This window comes from Sorex araneus, chromosome 2, assembly GCF_027595985.1.
Source record: "Sorex araneus isolate mSorAra2 chromosome 2, mSorAra2.pri, whole genome shotgun sequence".
Taxonomy (NCBI): Eukaryota; Metazoa; Chordata; class Mammalia; order Eulipotyphla; family Soricidae; genus Sorex; species Sorex araneus.
In genome coordinates, this window is record NC_073303.1 from 231,291,699 (window position 1) to 231,315,733 (window position 24,035).

Sequence of the window (24,035 nt, forward strand, 5' to 3'; positions counted from 1 at the left end):
ACTCTAATGGAGTTCCAGAGGTGGCACTGGGCCTCTACAAGAAATATAGGAATTTTAGGTGCCACTGAGGCCTCTGATGTTGACCCAGAGACAGCACTATTTTCTGGGGTTTGTGCACCATTTTTTCTTCACTATGACCCGGTTTCAATTCCTCCGCCCCTCTCAGAGAGCCCGGCAAGCTACCGAGAGTATCTCGCCCGCACAGCAGAGCCTGGCAAACTACCTGTGGTGTATTCAACATGTCAAAAACAGTAACAAACAAGTCTCACCATGGAGATGTTACTGGTGCCCGCTTGAGCAAATAGATGAGCAACGGGATGACTGTGACAGTGACTGATTTTCTGCTCTTTTGTGAGTTAGCTCCGGTATTTAAAAATTGGGAATGTCTTTTAGATTCTGATTTGTATGGTAAATGCCTGGTTGAGTGACTGATTTGGTCCTACGTGGGCTCTAACATGTGGTTCCATGGACAGCCGTTTCAGCTTAATGGAGATGTCTGTCTCAGACTGGTCCTTCAAGGTGTGAATCAAATCGGAGGGCTCATACCAACGCTCTAAGCTGAGGTATCCTTAAGATCCCACAAGGGGTCTAGTCAGGAGAGCACCTCAGAGTTGCCTGTGGCTTGTCCACAGGGTCCCCTTCCTTGCGACATTGTTCATTGGGTTGTAGGAACATATGAAATTCCCAATACACCCCTTCCTCGTGGCCCAAGAATGTCAACTAGAATGGAATGATCTGGAAAATAAGATGAGGGGCCTTATGTTCAAGACTTTGTTATCACACAACACCATAACATGGGCTCCTTGCAGAAGGGGTTCCACTTAATGAGCAAAAGGAAGGAAATGGCATTAGTCCTGTCTCCAGGAGTAAAATCTGAAGATCAAGATTCTGAAAACTATGCAGATGCTCTTGTGCCTTTGTCGCCCATGCTGCCCCTGCCAACCGCCTCACTGCTTGCATCCATGTCCCCGCAGCTTAGTATTTAAAACATATTTGCAGAAGATTTCTACTACGAGGGAAAATTGCTCTATGATGAAAGGAAAAAGGGAAACAGTCTAAAGCTTTGTCCCTTTTCCCTAAATAATGTATTTGCAAAAGGTTGCTTTAAAGTATACATTTAAACCTTGTATAAGACTAAGCTGTGCACTGAAAATAAAGAAAAATGTATGTGAATGAAAATATTTTTATTCCTTGATAAGGGACTTAAAGAGCTAGAACTTCACAGAGAATGGGAAAGTGAAATAACTTTCTGACAGAATAAGCTGAAGAGCAGAAAAAGTTAAGACTCTGTGTGTGTGAAAAGAAGCCTTGTAAAAGAGGGAATTTTAGACCTCAATCGAATGATTATTTTAAGAAAAATAAAGAAGTTGGGACATTGTGCCAGAATACCTCTATATACAAGTATATAGAGTAAGCATCAACATGGTCTTGATTTTAAACAAGTTTAATCATATTTGCAATCTTAAGTTTGAACTGCTTTTGAAACTGTGTTACTCTGATTAAATGTGTGACTAGATAATGTTTTGTAATAATGTATATGGAAGTTTTGTGAAAAATTATAACGTTAAAATATTTGGACTTTTAAGAATAATTGAAAGATGTTTTCATTGGTGGTGGAGGTTTCACTAATGGTTGAGATGGTTTCATTGCTGGTGGTTTTCATTTGTGGGAGCTGAAAGGCACAGTTGGGCTACAGGTGAAGCAGGCATTTCCTCCCTGGGTTCATCTGAGCCTTTGTGGGAAGGACAGTAAAGCACCAGCTTTCTGGAGTCGCAGTCCACATCCAAATTAAATTTCCCACCCCCTGATATGCATTTGTGAGCCCCACTATTCAGGACGATGGAAGCGCTGGGTCAGCATGCTGGGAACAGAAGGCAAGCACCGTCTCACCTTCTCCTCATCCCCTTATGTCTTTCTGTCTGAGCCCCACAGCATCACCTGGTCTTTTCTCCCTTTTCTGTGTGGCTGCAAGACTCCTTGGAGGAGTAACATCTATTTTGACATCTGAGATGAATATGCATTTGAAAGTTCAGAGATTTGATTTTAAAGTAATGACATGAAATCTTCCTTAATGATGCAAAGGGTTGATTTCTTGAATGGAAGTCCCTTCACATAGTTTAGGGGAATGTCAATGAAATGACAAAAACAATAATAATATCTACAGGACTGTTTAACAGACAACCTGAATCATGAACCAATCTGAATCATGGGACAGTCAGAGATGAACCCTCGAGGTGCACCACAAAGATCAACATCAATTCCAAGACATCCCTCCAAACACAGCTATTTTGGCTTTACAAGAAAAGTGTCTAGAGATGCTTCAACTTACTCTCTAATCCCCACTGCTGCAACCATGCATGCCTTGCATCATAAACCTTTGCATCCTATCCACATGGAGTGAGGGATGTGGAAGTGGAAAAGGGACCAAGACTCTGAGAGGCAACAAGTCTGTTTCTGAACCCCAATAGCCAGCTAAGACTTTGAAAGGGTGCCTGCCAGGGGCAGAAGGGAGACAACACTGCTACCTTCACTGCCCGTTTGCACAGGGCACATTCATAGGCACCCCCGGGCGGAGAAGTGAGGGGCTGGTGAGCAGAATGAAGAAAGGAGGAAACAACTCACTTCCATCTCCAAACTCCCTCCCTTACATCTGGGGGAGAGGGAAGGAATCTCAGCTCTCCAGCTCTGTACTGTCAGCTCTGCCAAAATGTTGCCTTTGGGAATTCACTCCCATGGCTAGCATGAAGTGTGTGCCCACTTATAGTTCTGTTGTAGACTAAAGAAAGATATGTACCCAGTACCCACACCACAAATTTGGCAACGCAATTCCCCAAGCCTCTTTGAGAATTCAGTGAAAAATTCAGGAATCCACACCTGGGAGTAGGAGGTGAGGAGATGGAGTGGGAGCACCTCTTAATCAACTGACACTGACTTGACAAGACTCCTGCCTCCAAATGCTGATTCCTAAACAGATATCTAATTTTTGCAAGGATTTTCCCCTTGATGACTTAAGCTAGAACTAGGATAAGTAATAAGTAGATTGGGGTCTTTTTTTTTTTTTTGGCTTTTTGGGTCACCTAGCAATGCCCAGGGGTTACTCCTGGTTCTGCACTCAGGAAGCACTCCTGGTGGTGCTCAGGGGACCCTAAGGGGTGCCAGGGAGCAAACCTAGGTTGGCCAAGTTCAAGGCAAGTGCCCTACCCTGCTGTCCTATGGCTTCAGCCCCAGTGGATTGCTTTCATTCCTCATTATGGGCACAAGGAATCACTGGAGACTGGGGAGATGGGAGAAAAGAGGCTGCCTGTAGTTGCCTCATGCATCACTTTTACAGCTAATATGTTTGCTCAGATTGCATCTTTCTTAGGCAACAACCAAGTGTATACCATTCATAGGATGCATTTATGTCTTGCACATTGGAATAAGTAGCATGCATTATGGAGCCATGCCCATTTTTACTGCATGTTTCAATATGACTTAGAGCCTTGGAAATTTGCTAATTTTGAAAGGTATGGTATATGGTATATGAATTCTGCATGACATACTTGAACTCACATCCCGGGCTGGAGCGATAGCACAGCGGGTAGGGCGTTTGCCTTGCACTCAGCCGACCCGGGTTCGATCCCCGGCATCCCATATGGTCCCCCAAGCACCGCCAGGAGTAATTCCTGAGTGAAAAGCCAGGAGTAACCCCTGTGCATCGCTGGGTGTGACCCAAAAAGCAAAAAAAAAAAAAACATACTTGAACTCACATCCTATGTTTCTGACCTTAATGTAAGCATTTCATGGATTATGTACCGTGCATCTGTATGTATCTATGATATGTGTAACCAAACATGTTTGTGACATCATGGACTCCTCACAGGCATCATGCACCCTGCATTTACACTCCTGTTTTTCCATGGTACATCATGAATTAGGAATTTGCACCTAGTGCTGTGAGGCATGAGTATCAGCAGCTTATGTATTTGCATGATGTATCATACTTCTACAACCTTATGGACCAAGTGTTTGAATGTTTGAACCATATATCTCTGTACCCTATAAATGACAACCCATCCTTGCACCACTGAGACCGGCATTCTGGTTTTGAGCCTATGCATAAGATGTTTGAAATTCATGTCTTTGATAATGGATGCATTGGCAATCTTTATCTTGCTACAATACTTAGTAGCATTATGGGTTTGCAACTTTATGCTTCATGGTGTTGCAAGAAGGAAGATAACATGTCCTAATAATGTAAATTGGAGAAAATTGTCTGAAACCTAACCCTAGCCCCACGTCCCAAGGCCTTTAGACAACAGATATATCTCACGAGCATGAAAAACCATTGAAATGCATGCAGAATATAAGACTTGAAAATAGAGGTGACTGGGGCCCCCTGATAAGAGACTCCACCTCTGGAACACAGACCATGCAGAAAATATCAAAAGAAGACGATCTGCTGCTTCAAGCTCTCCCTTTCAAGCACACTAGCAACAGACTATGGAGGGGAAGGTATAAGCTGTTTGAGAAATATGTAGATAAACTAATTTGGTAGAATTTGCATGATGCTCAGGTATCTAGGCCTGAGCATATCCTGTAGTTGTGGAATTATGGTTGTGCACCTTGTGTCTTCGCTGGCTGTGCATGGATGGACACCTCATGCATGCGGAGCTGCAGTCATTTGCAGAGAACATCAGAGACACATAGCTTCCGCCCCCTCTTTACATGAAAGCCTACATTGCTTTTAACTGACCCCAACTTCCAAATACAGACTTTGACCAAAATTGATCACCCACCTGGAAAATTAGAGAATTGATTGACTCAGAATCAGTGAGGACAATTTCATAGATCGCACTAGATAAAAACATATTTGAAAATACAAGCACGTATCCACCTTGCATCACCATGGACTACACACACACTCACACACACACACACACACACACAAACACGCACGTGTGTCCCTCCACCTTGGGTCACCATGGACTGACTAATATACTCTGGGAGTTGTAGGGGGGTGAAATAGAGTGAGCTCAGACAAGATGTGTAAAATGGGCAGATATTCTCTGACTTCCTTGATGACACTTTTAGGTCAGAATATCCCCCAGAGGCAGGAGGAGAGAAAGCCTACTCCAGCTTTGGGGGCTTCCCTTTCTAAATTTCTAATACTAGCCCAAATCCCAGCTGCAGATTGGAAACACTGGCAACCTGAAGAAAGGCATTCTTTAGTCCAGTAACACCCAGTAGAAGATGAGGATTGGATGGGAGAGCATCAGTGCTTAACTTGCAATAAACTAAGACTGCCATAACTAAGACAGGGTCCCCGTGCTCCACTGGCACTTCAGCCACCTCTGTACAAATGAGCTGTTCCACAAGGTGGCACCACAGAAAGTAGGCGAAGAGAAGAGTATGCTCTGAGAACTGAGGAAAGAGCAACACATGACAACAGTGTCCAAACAAATTGGCCCAGAGGCCTGTGTGCCCTGGGACTCTCTCCTGTCCCAGCTGCACCCCACTATGTCCCCCATCACTATCAGCGGGTCAGAGAAATAGGTGTAACGAATGGGTACATGGACTGTGTGAAGCTCTGCATAGGCATCTGTGGGCAGTAACTATCTGGAGTCAACTTATGGAAAATGGCAACTGGTTGTCAATGACATAGATTACTCTATCACATATGATCAACAGTGCAACAACATCAATGATGTTGTAGTGCAACAACATCATTCTCACCCACTCTGGTATCAAAACAGAAAAGCTACAGATTAAAATATTTAATTTAACCACAAAAAAAGGTAAACTGTTAAAAAAGATCTAGTAAGCGGGGGCAGAGACAGTACAGCAGGTAGGGTGTCTAGCTTGCTAGCAGTCACCCAGGGTTTGATTGCCCAGCAAATATTGGGTCCCCTGGGTGTACCAGAAGTGATCCCTGAACACAGAGCTAGAAGCACGGCAGGGCGTAGCCCAAAGGAAAGGTCTAGCAAGGTTGAATCTATAGGACTTTGGGGCACTGAAATCTTATATGACTAGTGTGAGATAGGATGAGGACTTATTTTAAAATACTAAGAGAAGGAGAACAAGTTTCCATTGTAACTTTGGTTAGAAAGGTCACACCTCATGAAAATAAAGACAAATGGTCATATGGAGCTTCTTTGAAAACAAACAAACATGAGTCTGCTTATGACATGGAGAGGCATTCATAAAATAACAACTTAAGGCCTGTTTCATTGCTAATGCAAACCTTTGACATGCAGTAACATTTTCACTAGTTTCTCTCATACGGCAAGTGAGTACTGATAAATGAGCACTGTTAGGGGCAAGTGTAATAGGACAGTGGGTTCAATTATTGGCACCATGAGGTCACCTGAGCCTAACCAAGAGTAAGTCCTGGGGCTGGAGTGATAGCACAGCAGGTAGGCGTTTGCCTTGCACGCGGCTGACCCGGGTTCGATTCCCAGCATCCCATATGGTCCCCTGAGCACCGCCAGGGGTAGTTCCTGAGTGCAGAACCAGGAGTGACCCCTGTGCATCATCGGGTGTGACCCAAAAAAGCAAAAAAAAATAAGAGTAAGTCCTGAGTGCAGAACCAGAAGAAAGTTGTGAATAATGCTGGGAGTGACTATAAAGAAAAGAAAAAGGGGGACAAAAGGCGGCACTAGAAACATCTATGTCAAACTAACAAGAGGGACTTCACAGAATGAAATTATTTAAAAAACCAAAAAACAAACCTCAGCTGGTAAAGAAGGGAAAGATCTTCATGGAAGTTCTTAGAAGAAAAGAACTTAGAAGTTCTTAGAAGAAAAGAATCAGTAATTTGGCACCAAATCTAGTGTGTTTCTCTTGTTGGCTAAAATCTGTTTCCTGGTCCCTTCAGATGCCCTCTGCCCACCTTGCAGTGAGATGTGTGTGGGAAATTGGGATTCCTCAAAATAACTGAAAGATAATGGAAACCCGTCTATGGCGGCCTCCAGCCTCAGCCTCTGGTTGCACTGTCTTCAACAACAAGGGCTCCTGACCTTTCCTGGCAAAACTCTAAATATTAGTTCAATCTCAACCATCATAATCTTACGCTATCTTTCCACGAAAACATTAGGACATGTTTGTTTGTGTTTTCTGAGGTGATAATGTACAAGAGCATGTTGTTTTCAGGGTATGGTGTCATGTCTGTTCAAAAGCTATATGATCAAAACACCAAAAGGGCAGCATCCCTCCAACAGTTTGGTACAGGGGAATTCAGAGGACAATCAACATAATGAATGGCTGAAATTGATTAGGAATAAAATTGGCATAATTTTCAGAAATTCATCATAAATCAGAGAGATTATTTCTTCCTTTAAGACCAAGGTCCCTAGAAAATTTTTACCGCAACATAATTTATGCATCTTAGATCAAGATGAGTGTTATATTAAATGACAAAATTCTAGGATGAGTCCATGGAGAGAAAGAACCCTGTGAATGACAACTCTTACCACAAATCTGGACAGTACCGTAGAACTTCATACTGATGCAATAGGACCTAAAGATAAATGGCTGCTATAAAATGCCCTTTGGGGCTGAAATTATGTTCACAGAAAAGACAAAATATTAAAATGAATAAGAGGGACCAGAGAGAACCGGCAGATGGGGCGCTAGCCTTGCACACAGCAGACCCAGGTTTGATCCCCAGCATGTCCTAGGGCGGTCTCAGGGCCTTGATATGTGGTTGCAGTAGCCCTGCCAGGCCACACTCCAAATACCCTGAGCCCAGCGGTCTGCAGGCTGATGGTTGACAGGAACGGAAACTCTGACAAACTCTGAGAAAGCTTGTACGTGTAAAGTGTCTCCTCCAGCACACGGGAACTATGGCTGGACAGTGAATGGTGGTGGCACTCGTTGCCGTCCCAGCATCGCTGCCTCTGTCACTGTCCTAGGAAGCAATCACGTCTCCATTTAAAGGGACATTTATTGACCTGTGAGGTGTGAAAGGAGGGGAACCAGAGTCTCTCTCGGAAACCCACATGTTATTGTCTTATTCGAGAAACATATCTTCCCTGGGTTTTCTTCAGTTCCTGGAGGAAAAAGGAACCCGAGGCACCCAACCATCCCATGTGGACCCTGAAGGGGCCCCACCCTCAGAGAAGCCACCATATCCTGCCTACCTGGCTGCCTCCCACAAGGTTCCCAGCACACACAGAGAGAAATGGAGAGCCACACGTGCTCATTCCTGTGCCTTTATCTCTGTTGCCACCAAACACGAGGACGATACGTGTGTGCTCATCGTCAGGTAGACGGAGGATCTCCCTCCAGCCTCCTTCCTGGGTGGCAGAGCCAGGCCTCACAGGGCACTCTCGCCGCCTCCCCGTCCCCTGGATGCCCCCTTCTCTTGGGCCATGAGGGACTTGTAGGGCTTCCCCAGGCTGGGAAGAGTCAGCTCAGCTTCCTGCAGGTCCAGCTCCCGCTGGGACAAGTGCTCGATGACGGCTGCTCCGATGGAGTCCCCCAGAACGTTGGTCATCGTGCGCAGGCGGTCACTGGGTGAGGACAGGAGATGCTGAGAATCCCCAAGAGTTTGAGAGGGAAGGAATTTGCTGAGGTCCCATGTTCTGGTCCAACATCTGAACACTTACCCCAGGCATCACCAAAATCATTCTCCTCAAAAAACAAACCCAGGATGGAACCTCTCCCAGTTCCCTGGAACCCAGCAATGCAATTTTGGTCTTTACCACCTGGCTGCACTCAGGGTTTGCTCCTGGCTTTGTGCTCAGAAACTACTCTAGATGACACTCAGGGGAGCCTGTGTCCTGACGGAGATCAAAGCCAGGTTAGCCACATGCAAGACAGGCCCCTACACACTGGACTTCATGGCTCAATGCAATGATTTCTAAGATGTGACTATCTGGGCTGGACAGATAGTACAGCAGGAAGCGTACTCGCCTTATGCATAGCTGACCTAAATTCAATCCCCAGCACCCTACTTGGTAACCCAAACACACAAGGAATGATCCATGAGTGCAGAGCCAGGAGTAAACCCTGAGCACAGCAGAGAGTGGCACACACACACACGCACACACACATAGAGGATGTAACCATCTGATCCATAACATGAGGAATTGGGAGCTAGAGGAGGATGAGGAAGGGAGCCTGCATGCATAACTAGAAAATCAAGAATAGCTGAGGGATCACAGGATGGTCTAAACTAGGTGATGCTACTGCTCATTTTTAAAGCTGAAATAGATTGGGCCAAGACAGGGGTGTGTTGTGGCTGTTTGGGCATTTCTACACAGGGTAGGCAAGAGAGGGCTTTTCTGGGAGGTGGTCAAATGAAGGTGTGGGTTGGTGATGTGGAGGAGGGTGGAGGGAGACGGTGGGGCGGGTGAGGCATGAAGAACACTCACAGGAACCAGTCCACGGCGATGATGAGTGTGATGTCTTCTGTGGGCAGGCCAACGGACGTGAGCACAATGACCATGGTGACAAGCCCGGCCTGGGGGATGCCTGCGGCCCCAACACTGGCTGCTGTTGCCGTGATACTATGGACAGAAAGAAAAAGGGAAGTGGGGGGAGGAAAGGAAAGAGGATGGTAAGGACTTCTTGAATCACAAGCTTTATTGAAAACAAATCCAAGTGAGTTCCCACAGGTACCAATGCAGTCAGTCCCCCAATATCCACTGGGATGGGATCAGAAGTCCATCCACTGGTGGCGGCATGTGCATCCAGATAACTCCCATGGCAGGTGGTCATGTGGTCATCTCTGGGGGCTGGAAAGGGAAGCAGAGCTCACCCGGCAGCAGGGGAGAACCAGGAAATACAATTCCCTCTCTGCACATCACACTAAAAAGAGGTGGGTTGCTGCAGCTCTGTCTGCTGTCAGGAAGAGAATAATGCCCACAGAAACTCTGGCTTCCCAGCCCCAGTCCAGGAATAGCTGCACATTGTGGCTGCCACAGGTTCTGGACTCCTCACACACAAGATGGTGTGGCCCCCTCAGGTTCGGGACCTGAGACCCCACCCCACCCCCTGCCACTGCTCCGCCACTTCTCAATGTGCATTTGGATGGGCCTGACTTATGGCAGTGATCTGTTGGATAGTCACCCTAAGTGTTTAGGCTTCATCAGTAAATCGCCCCTTTTCCTCCTCCCAGAGAAGCTTACAGTGCTCTTGCGAGCATCCCTAATCCTGAGTTTATCTTTAACCTTTCCTTTGTGTTTTACCTCTCAGTGTTACAGTTCCCCGAGTCAATCTTGGTTACTTATAAGCCAAAACTTTGTGCTAATTTTGGATTTTATATTTATAGTGAATTACTTGCTTTTCTATTTTCTCTATAGCCTTTTCCTATTTTACTATAGAGCAATGTTCTCTGCTTAAACACAGAAAGACCATTAATGCTGTGCTCCTAATATTTGGGAACTGACTCTGAAATATATCTACTCCTGGGTCATAATTACTTGACTCAGGCTTCAGTTGCTGTAGTTCCTAACACCCCAAAAGGGAGGTCCAACCATGGGACTGGGAAGGACCCGGGGCAAGGGGCAAAGCTACTCCAGCATCGAAATTGGACAGTCTAGAAAGCATAAATGCATGGTCTTGATGCAAGCTGTTATGACTTAGGAGAAAGGACCCCTATTGGGATGGACAAGCTGAACTGGCATGAGGTCTTAACTGGGGATTTACAGTAAAAACCTTGCTTGCTCTCAAAGAACTAAGTGCCCAGAGAACTAAGTTTGGGATCTTTATCTTTTACTGTGTTTATCCAAACAACTGCAAGTATTGGTAAGAAGCTGACTTAATTGCTTAACTGTTAGATAGATAGATAGATAGATAGATAGATAGATAGATAGATAGATAGATAGATAGATGACTAGAAGGAAAGAGAAAAGCAGTATAGATGCCCCTGGGAGGCAGGACATCTCCTTGAGTTTATCTCCCCCTGAGAATTGCCGGAATGTTTCACCTCTCTGAATCACACAGACATGCAGTCCTGCACCTCTGACCCCCTCAGATGTTCTATAAGGGTGCCAGCAGCTCTGCACTAAATGGGCCATTTTCACCATCAGGTGTGGTCCCTGTCTCTCTGTCTCTCTGCTGGGAGGTCTGGGGAGGACGAGAGGCAGCTCTTGACCACCGAACACACAAGTGTTGTCACAGCACACACATATTTTGTGAACTCACAGTGATTTTTTTTTTTTTTGCTTTTCGGGTCACACCTGACTATGCACAGGGATTACTCCTGGCTCTGCACTCAGGAATCACTTCTGGCGGTGCTCAGGGGACCATATGGGATGCTGGGAATTGAACCCGGGTCAGCCGCGTGCAAGGCAAACGCCCTACCCGCTGTGCTATTGCTCCAGCCCCTCACAGTGATCTTTGAATCACTCACTGGACAATTCACAGAAACTTCAAATTGTGGGTTCTTTTAATTCCAATTAAATGACCTGGATTACATGCTAGACACCTAACAGACTTCCTCAGAGATGAAGATGAGGGGTGACAGACTGCTTTGTTGCTGGGGGGTCAGGAGGCATCATTAAGGAAGAAAACAGGTACCAAGGTAAGTGGGTTATGGGAATCATCCACCTGCCAAAGTACAGACACATGGTATCCATCGGACATATGCTTACAAGGGGGATCCTGGAGGAAAGGAAACTATTCTGGATACAACTAGACATATTTTGAAACACAGTTGTCAGAAGGGCTGACCAAAGTAGCAAGAGAGATCTGCTGGCACTGATGCCAGCTTCTGACAGCCTCTGCTGTGTTGAGACTCACACTTGGGGTGAGAGCCTAACTCTTGGGGTGACGGGGCTCCTTCCCCAAGCCTCTCTCTAAACATGAAGGCTTCCCTCGGCCTCAACCTGCCATTACCCCCTCCAGTAGCTGCGCTGGTGACTTCTAGCTTCACCTGCGACGCCATCCAGAACTCTCTCACCTGATGGTCGTGATCTGGCCCAAGTTGAGCTCATAGTTGTTGACTTGGGCGATGAAGATGGCAGCCAGGGCCTCGTAGAGGGCGGTGCCGTCCATGTTGACTGTGGCCCCCACTGGCAGCACAAACCTGGTGATGCGGCGGTCCACACCCAGGCCCTCTTCCAGGCAGCGGAAGGTGATGGGCAGAGTTGCTGAGCTGTGGGAGGGAGGTCCAGCAGCTGAGCACAGGAGAGTGGGTGTGTGGCTGGAGCAGCAATGGCCGGGGGGGTGGGGAGACAGAGTTAGCACCTGGGGCAGAGCATTTGCCTCACTCCCAGACTGAGAGCTAAGTGGGGAGGAGCAGACGCACACACAGCGGGGTCTCCAGGCAAGGGGCACTCGACCCTCTAAGCCAATTGCCATCAGATACTAGAGCACTCTGCCAACACTGGCCAGGTCAGTGGTCCACTGCCCCACCCCTCTGATTAAAAGGGACTCACAGACCCCCATCAGTTTGTCTCCCCAAACTCTCCAGGGAGGAAAAGTGACTTCACTGATGAGTTGTCCAAGGAGTCCCCACTGGCCACCAGAACAGGGTCAGCCTGAGCAGGAAACGCATACCCTTCTGGGCTGCATTCCGCTGCCCTGGTACTTAATCCCGAAACAGGGAACGAGGAAAGTGCAGACAGTTCCAGGAAACCGTCCCAAACTGACAGCAGCCCTGAACTAGAACACGGGGAAGCAAGAAGAAGGGGCAGGTAAGGAACCCTCCCTGGAGAACTCCAGGTGTGTCTGAATTTGATATTCAACTCAAAAGACCATCTGCAGAACGGGGGAAGTGTAGCAGGAGCTCGGGAGAACCTGTGAGAGACCACCCAGAGCGAGAAAGGGGACCGGCAGAGGCTGTACCTGGAAGACGTGCCCATGGCAGTGATGAGCGCCTGCAGCATGCCCCCGACAAAAGGGAAAGGGTTCCGGTGAGTGACAAGGAAGTAGATAAGGGGCAGGACCCCACCAGCATGGAGAAGGAGGCCCACGATGACCGTCAAGGTATACATGCCCAGCTGGCCACCCAGGACAGCCATGTCTTCCATCTCGAGAATCTTCCCTGCGATGAGGAACAAAATGCCCACTGGTGCGTACCTGAACCAAGACACACACCTGTCAGAGCCTGCATGACAAAATAATTTGGCCCCATGACTTGTCACCATCATCACATCAGTGCTCCACCCATTCTTTCCTAAGCCCTGGCCAAACCCATCACTGCCTCCCAGCTCCACCAATGCTGTTTCCAGTGCCCTTCTAGATCACCACATCCCGAAGACCTCAATCAAATTACCAACTAGCAGCTGTCTACCAAGTTCATATCTGCTGATATGGCACCCTCTCATAGGAATACTTGTTAAAATGTGTTAGTTAAAACTACATAGGGGACTGGAGAGATAGTCCAGCGGGTAGGGCACTTGCCTTACACGCGGCTGACCCAAGTTCCATCCCCAGCACCAAGTATGTTTACAAGAGCCCCACCAGCAGTGATTCCTGAGCACAGAGCCAAGTCTAAGTAAGCCCTGAGCATTGCTGGGTGTGGTCCAAAAACAAAACAAAACAAAACAAAAACTACATAGAGAAGGAGAATTAAATGTGTAAAGGTGGACTGGAGCAATAGCACAGCGGGTAGGGCGTTTGCCTTGCACGCGGTCGGCCCCGGTTCGATTCCTCCATCCCTCTTGGAGAGCCCAGCAAGCTACCAAGAGTATCCCACCGACATGGCAGAGCCTGGCAAGCTACCTGTGGCGTATTCAATATGCCAAAAACAGTAACAACAAGTCTCACAATGAGACGTTACTGGTGCCCACTCGAGCAAACCAATGAACAAACCAATGAACAACAGGACTATGGTGCTACAGTGCTACAGTGGTGAAGGAAGGAATAGCACTGTAGCACTGTCATCCCATTGTTCATCGATTTGCTCAAGAGGGCACCAGTAACGTCTCCATGGTGAGACTTGTTACTGTTTGCCAAGGGTAGCTTGCCAGGAATCAAATCCAGGTTGGCTGCGTGCAAGGCAAACACCCTACCCGCTGTGCTATCACTCTGAAGGAGGAGTATCAGACAAAATTCTGGGCCTGGATTGAGAAGCAACAGTTTGTAATGTGGAGAGTGAATATTTCAAGGAGGGTGCAAAGACACTAAAGAACTGAGGCAGGAATGCTAGGGCTGGGGAGAGAAGCCCTGAGGGTGAGCGTTCCAGACCTCCTAACCATTCCCCAACAAGCCCTGCATGTTCTCTTCCCTCTGCCTGAGGTGTCTCCCCTCCCTCCTTCACTTTCAAAGTTATAATTTGCTGCATATGCCTCTGCTGGCTGCTCACATTTCCCTGTTACCAACACTTTTTAAACACCCTTGACTATATATAGATACTTATGGACTGAATGCCTGTCTCCTCTGAGACTCTGCAAGCCCCTTGGAGACAGGGAGTGAATCTAATGTGTCTCAGACATTGAGAGCTGCCAACAAGACATAATGTCTGAAAAAATGAATGGGGGCACTGGATGAATGCACACACTGATGAATCAACCACCCATGGAGCAAGAGTAATAATTCAATGGGGGAGCACTTGCCTGCACCCCATATGGTCCCACCAGGAATTACCACCAGGAGTAATTTCTGAGTTCAGAGCTAAAAGTAACCCCTGAGCATCTCTGGGTGTGGCAAAAAAAAAAAAAGCAAAGAGAAATAATGAATAAATCATCCTTGAGGGGCTGGATAAGAACTTAGGAAAAGGCACATAAAAAGTGTCAGCAAAGTTAGCAAAGCAGACACAAATAGTGAATGAGAACAGAGAATAAATATTTGATGGAATAAATTAAAGAATGAAAAATACAGAGATAAAATGGCTTCGTGAATAAGTGCATGGATAAATGCAAAACGCAACTTAGGACTGCCAGATGGAGGAATGAGTGAGCCCACCAAAGCATGGAAGAATGAGCAGATGCAAATACACTAAGGGAGTAGACAGTTCTGATGACCTAGAGGAGAAAGGGTAAGCTGGGATGATAAATAGTGCATAAGCTCTAGTGTGTCTGTTTTTTTGTTTGTTTGTTTGTTTCTGCTTTTTGGGTAACACCCGGCGATGCACAGGGATCACTCCTGGCTCTGCACTCAGGAACTACCCCTGGCAGTGCTCAGGGGACCATATGGGATGCTGGGAATCGAACCCAGGTCAGCCGCGTGCAAGGCAAATGCCCTACCCGCTGTGCTATCACTCCAGCCCCAAGCTCTAGTGTGTCTGAATGAGCAAAGGAAGCTGAGACAGGTAGGAGTGACCAAGTGAGTGACCGAGTGAGAGATGAGTGAGGGAGGGAGGGAGTAAATGCAGACACAAGGATCTTAGTGAATGAGCCATCAGCGCCCTCCTGCCCGGGAGCTGCCAATGCCACCCTGGCATGAATCCTCACTCACCAGATAATGATGCCAACCAGCCTCATGATGGCCTCATTGAGGCTGTCGAAGAAGTCCCGCAGGACCCGGCCTTTGTGCTTCATGCCACCAATGACCAGCCCAAAAGCCACAGAAAAGACCACAAGGCCCAGGGCATTGATGCCGTTGGCAGACCCTGGCACAGGGACAGTCTCTTCAAAGCTCAGCACCTCCTGCAGGCTGCCCAAGGCACGTGTGACATTTTCCAGAAGGCTCGTTCCATTCTCCGTGGAGGATGGAGGAGGCATGGAGGCCCCCAGGTCTGACCCATTGTCTGTCCGCACCACGGTCCTGGTGACCAGCCTCGTACTGTACTGTGTCTTGAACTGAAAGAGATTGGACCAGACTTGACTGACGCATCTGAATCACTGGGAAAATTTGACAGAGTATCAATTCCTGCTGAACACATCCTGCAGAGTCCCTCAGCAGACAGATTCTACTGAATGTGTGACTGTGTGACTCCAGCAGTGTGCTGGAGCGTCGTGAGTGAAGTGCCTGAGAGCAGCCTACACAGACGAGAGTGAGACAAGTCTGCATTTGTCACGACTTTCAAAGGTGTTCTTGCCTAAAACGTGCTGGGCCTGTCTCCTACCGCTGTAGTACGAACTCTGGGACCCTCCCTTAGTGTCCCCAGATAGCACCTCCCAGAGGCCTTCTCTGGGCCCTCTTTTGATCAGCCCACTAATGCGAAGGACATTTATTCTCGGACTCTGCCAGAAGGACCTTGCCAGGACTGTCTGGCCCTCCTCAACCCTCCTCAGGCCTCTACTGTCCCACCCACCCCTCATGCCTCCACCATTCCTGCCTCTGACCCACCAATCTTGCTGGATGAACCCACATACTTCCCCTGACCTGTTTGAAGCAGGCCTCCACAAGGTTGGGCGGAAACATATTTCTGCAGAAAAAGACGAGAGGAAAGAAGGGAGTTAGAACTCAGAAAGGGGTCTACAGTGCCAGTAGTAATAAGGGGACCAGCAGCAATGATGAGACCAGCGAACAAAGTACATGCACTCCCCTGCTGAACCAACAGGGACCCCTGAGAGATGAGACCCCCAGCTCAAGGCTTGGCACAGAGAGATCAAAGTACTAAGAATGTATGTGAATTTCCCAGAGCCGTGACTCTGCTAAGGGGCTGCATCTCACATCTGGGTACAAGCCCCAGGGTTGGGTTACCCAGGTACCTGGGTATTGATACTTGTGCACAAAAACCCACTCAATAACATCCTACCAAGCATCCCCTGCTCCTCTTACACCCCACATGTGCCACTGATTCATCAAAAATACACAGACACCACCTCAAATCCTCCAACCCCAGGACTGGGTGGCATCATTTCCAAGCAAGTGGCCCTGTCCCCTTATCTCTCCTGGAATGTGGGTGGTCGTGTGTGGGGTATGAATCAACATCACCTGGAGGGCAGCAAGATAGATGAGTGGGTAAGGCACATGCCTCACAAACAGCTGACTGATCCCCTGGCTGCACAGAGCCAGGAGGAAGTCCTGAGCACCATTGGGTGTGACCAAGAAGAAAAAGAAAAAGAAAGAGAAAAGATAAGAAAAAAAAAAGACATCACCTCACAAGGTCCATGAAGGCGTCGGCCGTGGGGATGGTCTCAATGCGACCCTCGCGGTGCAGCCCCTCCTTGGAGCCCTTCCCAGGGTGGATGATGGTGACCATGAGGATGCCAATGAAGACCGCGATGACTGTGGTCACCATGTAGTAAACAGCTGCCCGCATCCCCATCCTCCCTGTCGCCTTGTTATCCAAGGACGCCATACCTGGAGAACAGTGATGTGGCCCCAGCACCGCCTCCAGCACTGCCTGCACCCCCCTCCCCACCCACCCAACAGCTGCCTGCCACGCACCCTTATCCTAAGCGCTGCCTGTCCTCCACCTTTCCATACTTCAGCCCACTGACTGTTCTTCAACCAGACCATGTATTTCCCACAGGTGCTGTGGGACCCATCCTTTGTCCCAACAGTCACCTTGTAGCCTTCCTTCACCCCAAGTCACTCCCATCCTCCATTTATCCCATTTATCCCTATTTGGCACCATAACTTCACTCTTTCTTCCCACTTATCAGTCTGCTGTTCACCCCCAGACCACACCTCCTTCCGAACATCTCTGTACACTACACACAGTGGAGACTTTGGGTGCCTTGAAATGCCAAACTGCACCTGTCTGTGCTCCTGTACTCCTGCCACTTATAACTCCCGCTGCCCCCTTTTTATGAAGAGTTGCCCAGGGGGACCTATATCTAAGGACTGCCTAGGACAGGGCTCAAAAAAATAACTCCCTGCTCAGGTAGGGCAAGGCTGGGAAGTCAGTTCTGTCACACGGTAGTGTGGCAGAGAGCTGGTCTCCTTCTGCACCCTGTCATGTGCTTACGGGTTTCTCTTGAGAGCCATCTCTTCACAAACTGCTTTTGTCGTGAACCCCATCTCAGGCTCTGCCTTAAAAAGCGCAAGGCCAAATGTGGACCACAGCCTGCTTCAGTAAAGGAGGTTGGAGGGAAACAGGGTTGCATGCTGGTCTGCCTCCTGCCGAATACTACAGCTGCTCGTGGAGTCACACCAGAAACAAGTAGCCAGAGACTATGTGACCAAGACCTGAACCATCTCTGAAAGGTGAACTACAGCTGGACGGCAGGCTGAGTGATAGCTGTCTATGGCAGACATGACCAAGGCTCTCACCTGTGACCAGGCTGGACACAATCAGAGGCAGCACCAGCATCTGCAGCATCCTCATGAGAAGCTCTCCAGGGAAGGAGAAATACTTGATCTGGCGGTAAGTGAGCTGGCAGGGGCGCAGCGCGAAGGCCAAGCTGACCCCTAGGACAAAAAGAGGTGTCAGAAGAGTGGCAATTGGATCAGGGCCACCCAACCCAAAAAAGATGCATCTCTGTGTGAGAGAGAGATAGACAGACAGACGGACAGGTGAACAGAGACAGAGAGGACCATGCTATGACTCTATATTGTCAAAACAGGGTGTGCTCCATGTTGACCTGTAAGATTCTGTACAAATGCTTACGCACACCTATGTATCCAAAGGTACAGCAGTCATGCACATCCATCTGGGCACACAGACTCGTCCCTCAGCATGTGATTGCACGCACAGGAGATGTGTATGTGTGTAGGAGGGGTGACTTGCATGTGTATGTCACAATTTTTCAAATAATATGGTGTATGATTGCGAGCTTCTGAGCATAGATGTTGAGACAGACACACACGTGAAGGTGCATTCCGGAGTACAAATGAGAGTGGGCCTGTGAGTCTCTGTGAACCCTGAGTTTGATGTGTACATTAAAGGTGTGTTCCGAGGCTGAAACTGCACAGCAGATAAGCAGGTGTGGTGTATACGTGCAGACACGTGTGCAGGCAAAAAAGTTTGGGGGTAAGCCCTGCCTCCACATGCTGGAGGTTCGCAGGACGGTGGCTCAGGCGCCCCCACCCACTCACCAATGACCACAGCGCTGACTGTCAGCAGGATGAAGGCGTTCCGGCGAAGGAAGCGCTGCACGTGCTGCCGCGTCATGGTCTGCAGGCGCAGGCGCGTGCGCAGCGCCCTCTGCTGGAGCCGGTCCTGCAGCCCTGGCAGGCAGCCCGCCGTGCCCAGCCGCTGACCACTTTCCCGCAGAAACAGGCTGTTGCCGTGGCTGCTCATGGTCTATCTGCAGGGCTGTGAGGGGCAGGACAGGGTGCAGATGTGGGTGGGGAGACGGGGTAAGGAAGGTATTGTGCACACAGAACCCCGACTGTCTCCAGCCAATCAGATTGTCACCTCACACCTCCTACAAGCTGGAAGTCCCAAACACAACGAGACACGCACATGGACTTGCCCAAACTTTAGCGTGGCGGGGTGACATGAGTGAGGGTACCCCTGGCCATTCAGTCAACAGGAGACCACTCCAGACCCTGGCTCCCAAAGTGTGAGTTTTTGTTGACGCTGACAGAGTTATTAAGTGGTAAGTAATGTTAATAAATTAAATTAGTGTGGCATTAAGTTCCTAACCATATGGAAATTCAATGGGAACATGAAGAACATAGTAGCACTGTAATACTGTCCATCGATTTGCTCAAGCGGGCACCAGTAACGTCTCCATAGTGAGAGTGGTTACTGTTTTTGACATATCGAATACGCCACGGGTAGCTTGCCAGGCTCTGCCATGTGGGCGGGATACTCTCGGTACCTTGCCAAGCTCTCCGAGAGGAATGGAGGAATCAAACCCAGGTCGGCTGCATGCAAGGCAAACGCCCTACCCGCTGTGCTATCACTCCAGTCATGAAGAACATAGATTGGGATATTTTACATAGCTGTAAGGAAGTGCCGTTTAAGTATAAAGTCATGACAGGGGCTGGAGCAAAAGTACAGCAGGAAAGGTGTTTGCCTTCCATGCAGCTGACCTGGGTTTGATCCCCGGCATCCTATACGGTCTCCCAAACACCACCAGAAGTTAATCCTTTGTGCAGAGCCAGAAGTAACCCCTGAGCTTCATCGGTCATGACTCAAATACAAAACAAAAACAAAATAAAATAATGTCGGGACCAGTTTTCTTTTTTTTCTTTTTTTTTTTTTTTTGGTTTTTGGGTCACACCTGGCGATGCACAGGGGTTACTCCTGGCTCTGCACTCAGGAAATTACTCCTGGCGGTGCTCAGGGGACCATATGGGATGCTGGGATTTGAACCCGGGTCGGCCGCGTGCGAGGCAAACGCCCTATCCGCTATGCTATCACTCCAGCCCCGGGACCAGTTTTCTATTCTATTCTTGCCAAAGTTGCCCTCTACATCTAGAAGCCTCTGAACTGCTGTATTCTACTCTTTCCTGGGTGCAATCTTACTCACTCTTTAATCTATTCTATTCTTTCTAGGTGTATTTTTGCTGCCCGTTAATATTCCAAAACCTATGCTGTTTGTCCCAGGGGTCTGACAATACTGAAGATGGGTTTTTATTAGGGGACAATCTCCCACACTCAACGGCCAACAGCTGACAAGGGCGAGATGGGTCTCTGGGAAGCGCTAGGGTCATCTAAAGACATTGGGGCAGTTCCAGGGTCGCCAAGGCAGAAAAGGGTCAAGACTGCCTGAGTTGTTGCACAGCCTGCTGGGGAGTAACAGGTCTGAGACAGGCCGTTACCCTGCATGGCCAGCCCAGCTGACAGAATGACACCAACACCAGTGAGGGTCACCCCCTACGATAAAGCACAGCAGGTCGCCCGTGGGCACCAGCCACGTGCACCGCGGCCCTGTGGAGAAGACACTTGGAAGTCTGGCTCCCAGATCAACGTACACAGTGCACCCTGGGCTGATGCCAGCTGGGCTAGAGGACAAAAGCAGCAGCGACTTAGAAAACCAGTGCCGGTGAGTGCAGCTGCACTGCCTGGGTGGGCAATGGCAGGGTGGTCCCTAGTGAGCCCAGGGAGGGGTCCCTAGGAAGGAACTGAGACATCTGCCCAGGGAGCTCCTTAAGGGAAAAGTGTCACAATCAAAATGAGTCCAAACATCTGCCTGCCGTGTGCTTCCCACACTGCACTGTCGCCCCAGAATACACTCCAGAATTTTCTAATCGATATGTCTGAGATGGAAGGTGGGGATACTAGATTTCTTGGAATGCTGATGATAGTTTTATCCACATTAAATAAAGTGCATCTTACTCTAAGAACCCAGGCTGGGAAAGTGGCTCAACGGATTGCATGCAAGCTCTGCATGCAAGACCCGAGTTCGATCCCCTGCATCGCATGCTCCCTTCAGCACTGCCAGGAGTGACTAAAAGTGAGCAGAGAGACTTTTTTTAAATTAACTTTTCAATGCGAATGTGGCTGGCCTCTCAGCTAAAGCTTTCCCCTATTGGGGCAGAAGCTGATGGCCTACTTTAGGGGCCTGGCCTCGCTAAATGACCCTCTGGTCTTCCTTGCAGGGAATTCATCCACCAACCTCCAGACTCAGCTGAGATTGGGATGGGCAAGGGGAGGACAGGAAGGGCCACCCTATCTGGCTACACAATGACCCCCACGTGGCCAGCCCGAGGAGGGAATGGGGAGGGAGTTGCACCGTTCAATGGGCAGCCTTTTGGTGTCTGTCCTGTGCAACAGGCACCTACACACAATCACGACCACCAAACACACCACGTACACACAACCCTGCACATGCCCCAGCCAGACCGCACCAGTCACACGATCCTTAGGCTGTGCGTGCACACCCACAGACACGCATGGATACATCCCAGAGACTGTGTACTCAGGCACTCACAAGGACACACTGGCACTCATCCACACAAAACAGGAGCACACATATCCAGGTGTGCATAGGTGTATGCGGACAGAAACGCACATATATGCAGACATGCATACATGCACGTGTGTGCAGTCAAACATGCACATATATCCACGTGCATACAACACACACGGATGCAGTCACACAACACAAGCACTTGGCACTCATGGGCACTGCAGACACAAAACGCCACACAGCACGCAGACACCCCTCGGGAAGAAAGGCACCAAGCTCAGTTCCCAGCGGGGAAGCTGGGTCGCCCGCGCCACGGCTCCCCCCCCCCCCCCCCGCTTCCCCCCACCCACCCAACGCACCGTGGCTTGCTCTGGGTGTCTGTCGTCTCCTCTCTCGGCTGACCAAGCCTGCCCTGCTGGAGGAAGGAGAGCCCGGGAAGGGGAGGGAAGGAGCCCAGGAAAGGGGGTGACGCTGGGAAGAGCCGAGCGGGGAGGGCAGGGAGAGCAGGACAATTGCGGAAAGAACCGGCGGAGGAGCGGGTGGGCTGCGCGCCCCCACCCCAGGGCCCCACTCACCGCGTGCTGCAGAGGCCGAGCCGCAGCAGCCGCCGAGCGCTGGGGTGTCCGCGCGCTCACGTGGGCGCGGGGCGCGGGGCGGCGCTGGGAGCCCTAGGGCCGGGGGCCCGCGGGACCCGCCCCTCTCGCACGCCGGCGACGCTGACCCCCACGGTGGGTGAGAGCGCTCGCGTTGGGCTCCGGAGAAGGCAGATGAGAGGTGGCCTCCCTGGGAATTAACGTCGCCGCCGTCTGGGGGCGCGGCGGGCGGGGCCGCCCCCGCTGGCCGGCGCCCACTTGCTCGCTTGCCAGCGACATCTGTGGCCTCTGCTGAGCTCAGAGAGCTTCAGCGACTTCCTAGCGCCACGCCGCCGGGAGCAGCCGCCAGAAAAGAGGAGAAAGCGGCTCCTGAGAGTCCTTGATGGAAATGAGGGTCTGTGGTCCAGGCCCGATGCTGACGCGAAGGGGCCCGGGCTGCTGAACAGGAAACAGCCTCGGGAGAGCTGCTAGCTCAGCAGACTTAGAGCTTGCCTCTCGCTGTGGACCCACAGCGGTGACGAATGTCAGAGGCTGCAGGGAGCGGGCGGAAACACGGAGCTGGCCATGGCTCTGGAGGCACGCACGAGGCATGTTCAGCAAGGGCAAGACCCTAAGCCTGACCCTGGGCCCATGCCCCTGAGCGCCTGTGAATGTTAATAAGACACAGGGCGTATCATTGGGACTAGGAGACCGGGATCTGTGGGGCTCCGCGAGCGTTCCCGTTTTCTCGGGAGGCCACAGTCTACCCTAAGAACCTGTGTCATCGGCTATGCACAGGGAGGGCCCCACAGAGCTTTGCTCTAGGTAGGCAATTGATCCTTCTGGCGTTAGCAACCAAAACCCAGACCACATTCTCATGAGACACTGACATACAGTCTGCCATCACCGCGGTTATGTTTGTGGATGATTATTATTCTCTATTTCTGTGCCAGATTTTGTTTTGTTTGGGGGAGTCACACCCAGAAGTGGTCTGGGCTTACTCCTGGCTCTGTGCTCAGGAACCACTTTCTGGGGCTCAAGGGACCCTGCAGGGTGCCAGGGCTCAAACTAGGGTTGGCCACATGCAAGGCAAGCACCCTGTCCACCATACTATTGCTTTGCCCACCTCCTTTTTTTTCTCTTTGCTTCAGCCCCTCTTGCACCAGATTTATAAATTAAACTTCTAGGGATCCTGGGAATCTTGAAACATATCCCAGCTGGGAATTTATCTGGGAGTGGGAGGCACACCTGGCAATGCTCAGGGCCTGCTCCTGGCTCTGCACTCAGGAATCATTTCTGGATATGCTTGGGATGCCTGGGATCGAACCCAGGTCAGTCCCACATGACAGGCAAGTGCCCTAGCCACTGTACTACTGCTCCAGCCTTCCACCCCCCCAACACACACACACTAGGTAGCACTGCACTGTAGCGCTGTCATCCCATTGTTCATCAATTTGCTTGAGTGGGCACCAATAACATCTCATTGTGAGACTTGTTGTTAGTTTTTGGCATATCGTATATACCACGGGTAGCTTGCCAGGCTCTGCTTTGCGGGCCATATACTCTCATTAGCTTGCTGGGCTCTCCGAGAGGGACAGAGGACTAGAACCCGGGTCGTCTGTGTGCAAGGCAAATGCCCTACCTGCTGTGCTATCGCTCCAGCCCCCCACCATCACTAGGTATCACTGTTATTGTCATCCTGTTGCTCACTGATTTGCTCGAGTGGGCACCAGTAACGTCTCCATGGTGAGACTTGTTGTTACTGTTTTTGGCATATCGACTACGCCATGGGTAGCTTGCCAGGCTCTGCCATGTGGGTGAGATACTCTTGGTAGCTTGACGGGCTCTCTGAGAGGGGTGGAGGAATCGAACCCGGGTCAACCACTTGCAAGGC

At 49.7% G+C, this 24,035-nt stretch overlaps 1 protein-coding gene across 6 annotated transcripts; it reads right to left on the reverse strand.

Moving 5' to 3' along the window:
• Positions 1 to 7,906: 7,906 nt before the first annotated feature.
• SLC1A6 (solute carrier family 1 member 6) lies at positions 7,907 to 22,609 on the reverse strand. 6 transcript variants are annotated; one of them, XM_055126965.1, is made up of 11 exons: positions 22,145 to 22,551; positions 21,929 to 21,981; positions 18,802 to 19,021; positions 18,037 to 18,174; positions 16,917 to 17,121; positions 16,198 to 16,240; positions 15,328 to 15,671; positions 12,775 to 13,008; positions 11,888 to 12,082; positions 9,357 to 9,491; positions 7,907 to 8,492 (listed from the first exon to the last, which is right to left on the reverse strand). In XM_055126965.1, exons 3-11 carry the CDS (start codon positions 19,004 to 19,006, stop codon positions 8,297 to 8,299), a joined length of 1,695 nt encoding a protein of 564 aa, XP_054982940.1. In that variant the 5' UTR covers positions 19,007 to 19,021; positions 21,929 to 21,981; positions 22,145 to 22,551; the 3' UTR covers positions 7,907 to 8,296. The 6 variants fall into 6 exon arrangements, with proteins under 6 accessions (XP_054982940.1, XP_054982939.1, XP_054982941.1 ...); XM_055126964.1 differs by having other exon boundaries at positions 21,929 to 21,984; XM_055126968.1 differs by having other exon boundaries at positions 8,336 to 8,512; positions 21,929 to 21,984; positions 22,145 to 22,565.
• Positions 22,610 to 24,035: the final 1,426 nt, after the last annotated feature.

What these genes read in the sequence shown, in the direction of transcription:
- SLC1A6 (XM_055126966.1), bottom strand. Translation starts at nt 19,006, where the DNA reads ATGAGCAGCCACGGCAACAGCCTGTTTCTGCGGGAAAGTGGTCAGCGG. An exon ending in CTGGTTGGCATCATTATCTG is followed by an intron (nt 13,009 to 15,327) that starts GTGAGTGAGGAT and finishes GTCTTGGTTCAG; the next exon opens with GTACGCACCAGTGGGCATTT. An exon ending in GCCATGGGCACGTCTTCCAG is followed by an intron (nt 12,083 to 12,774) that starts GTACAGCCTCTG and finishes TCCCTCCCACAG; the next exon opens with CTCAGCAACTCTGCCCATCA.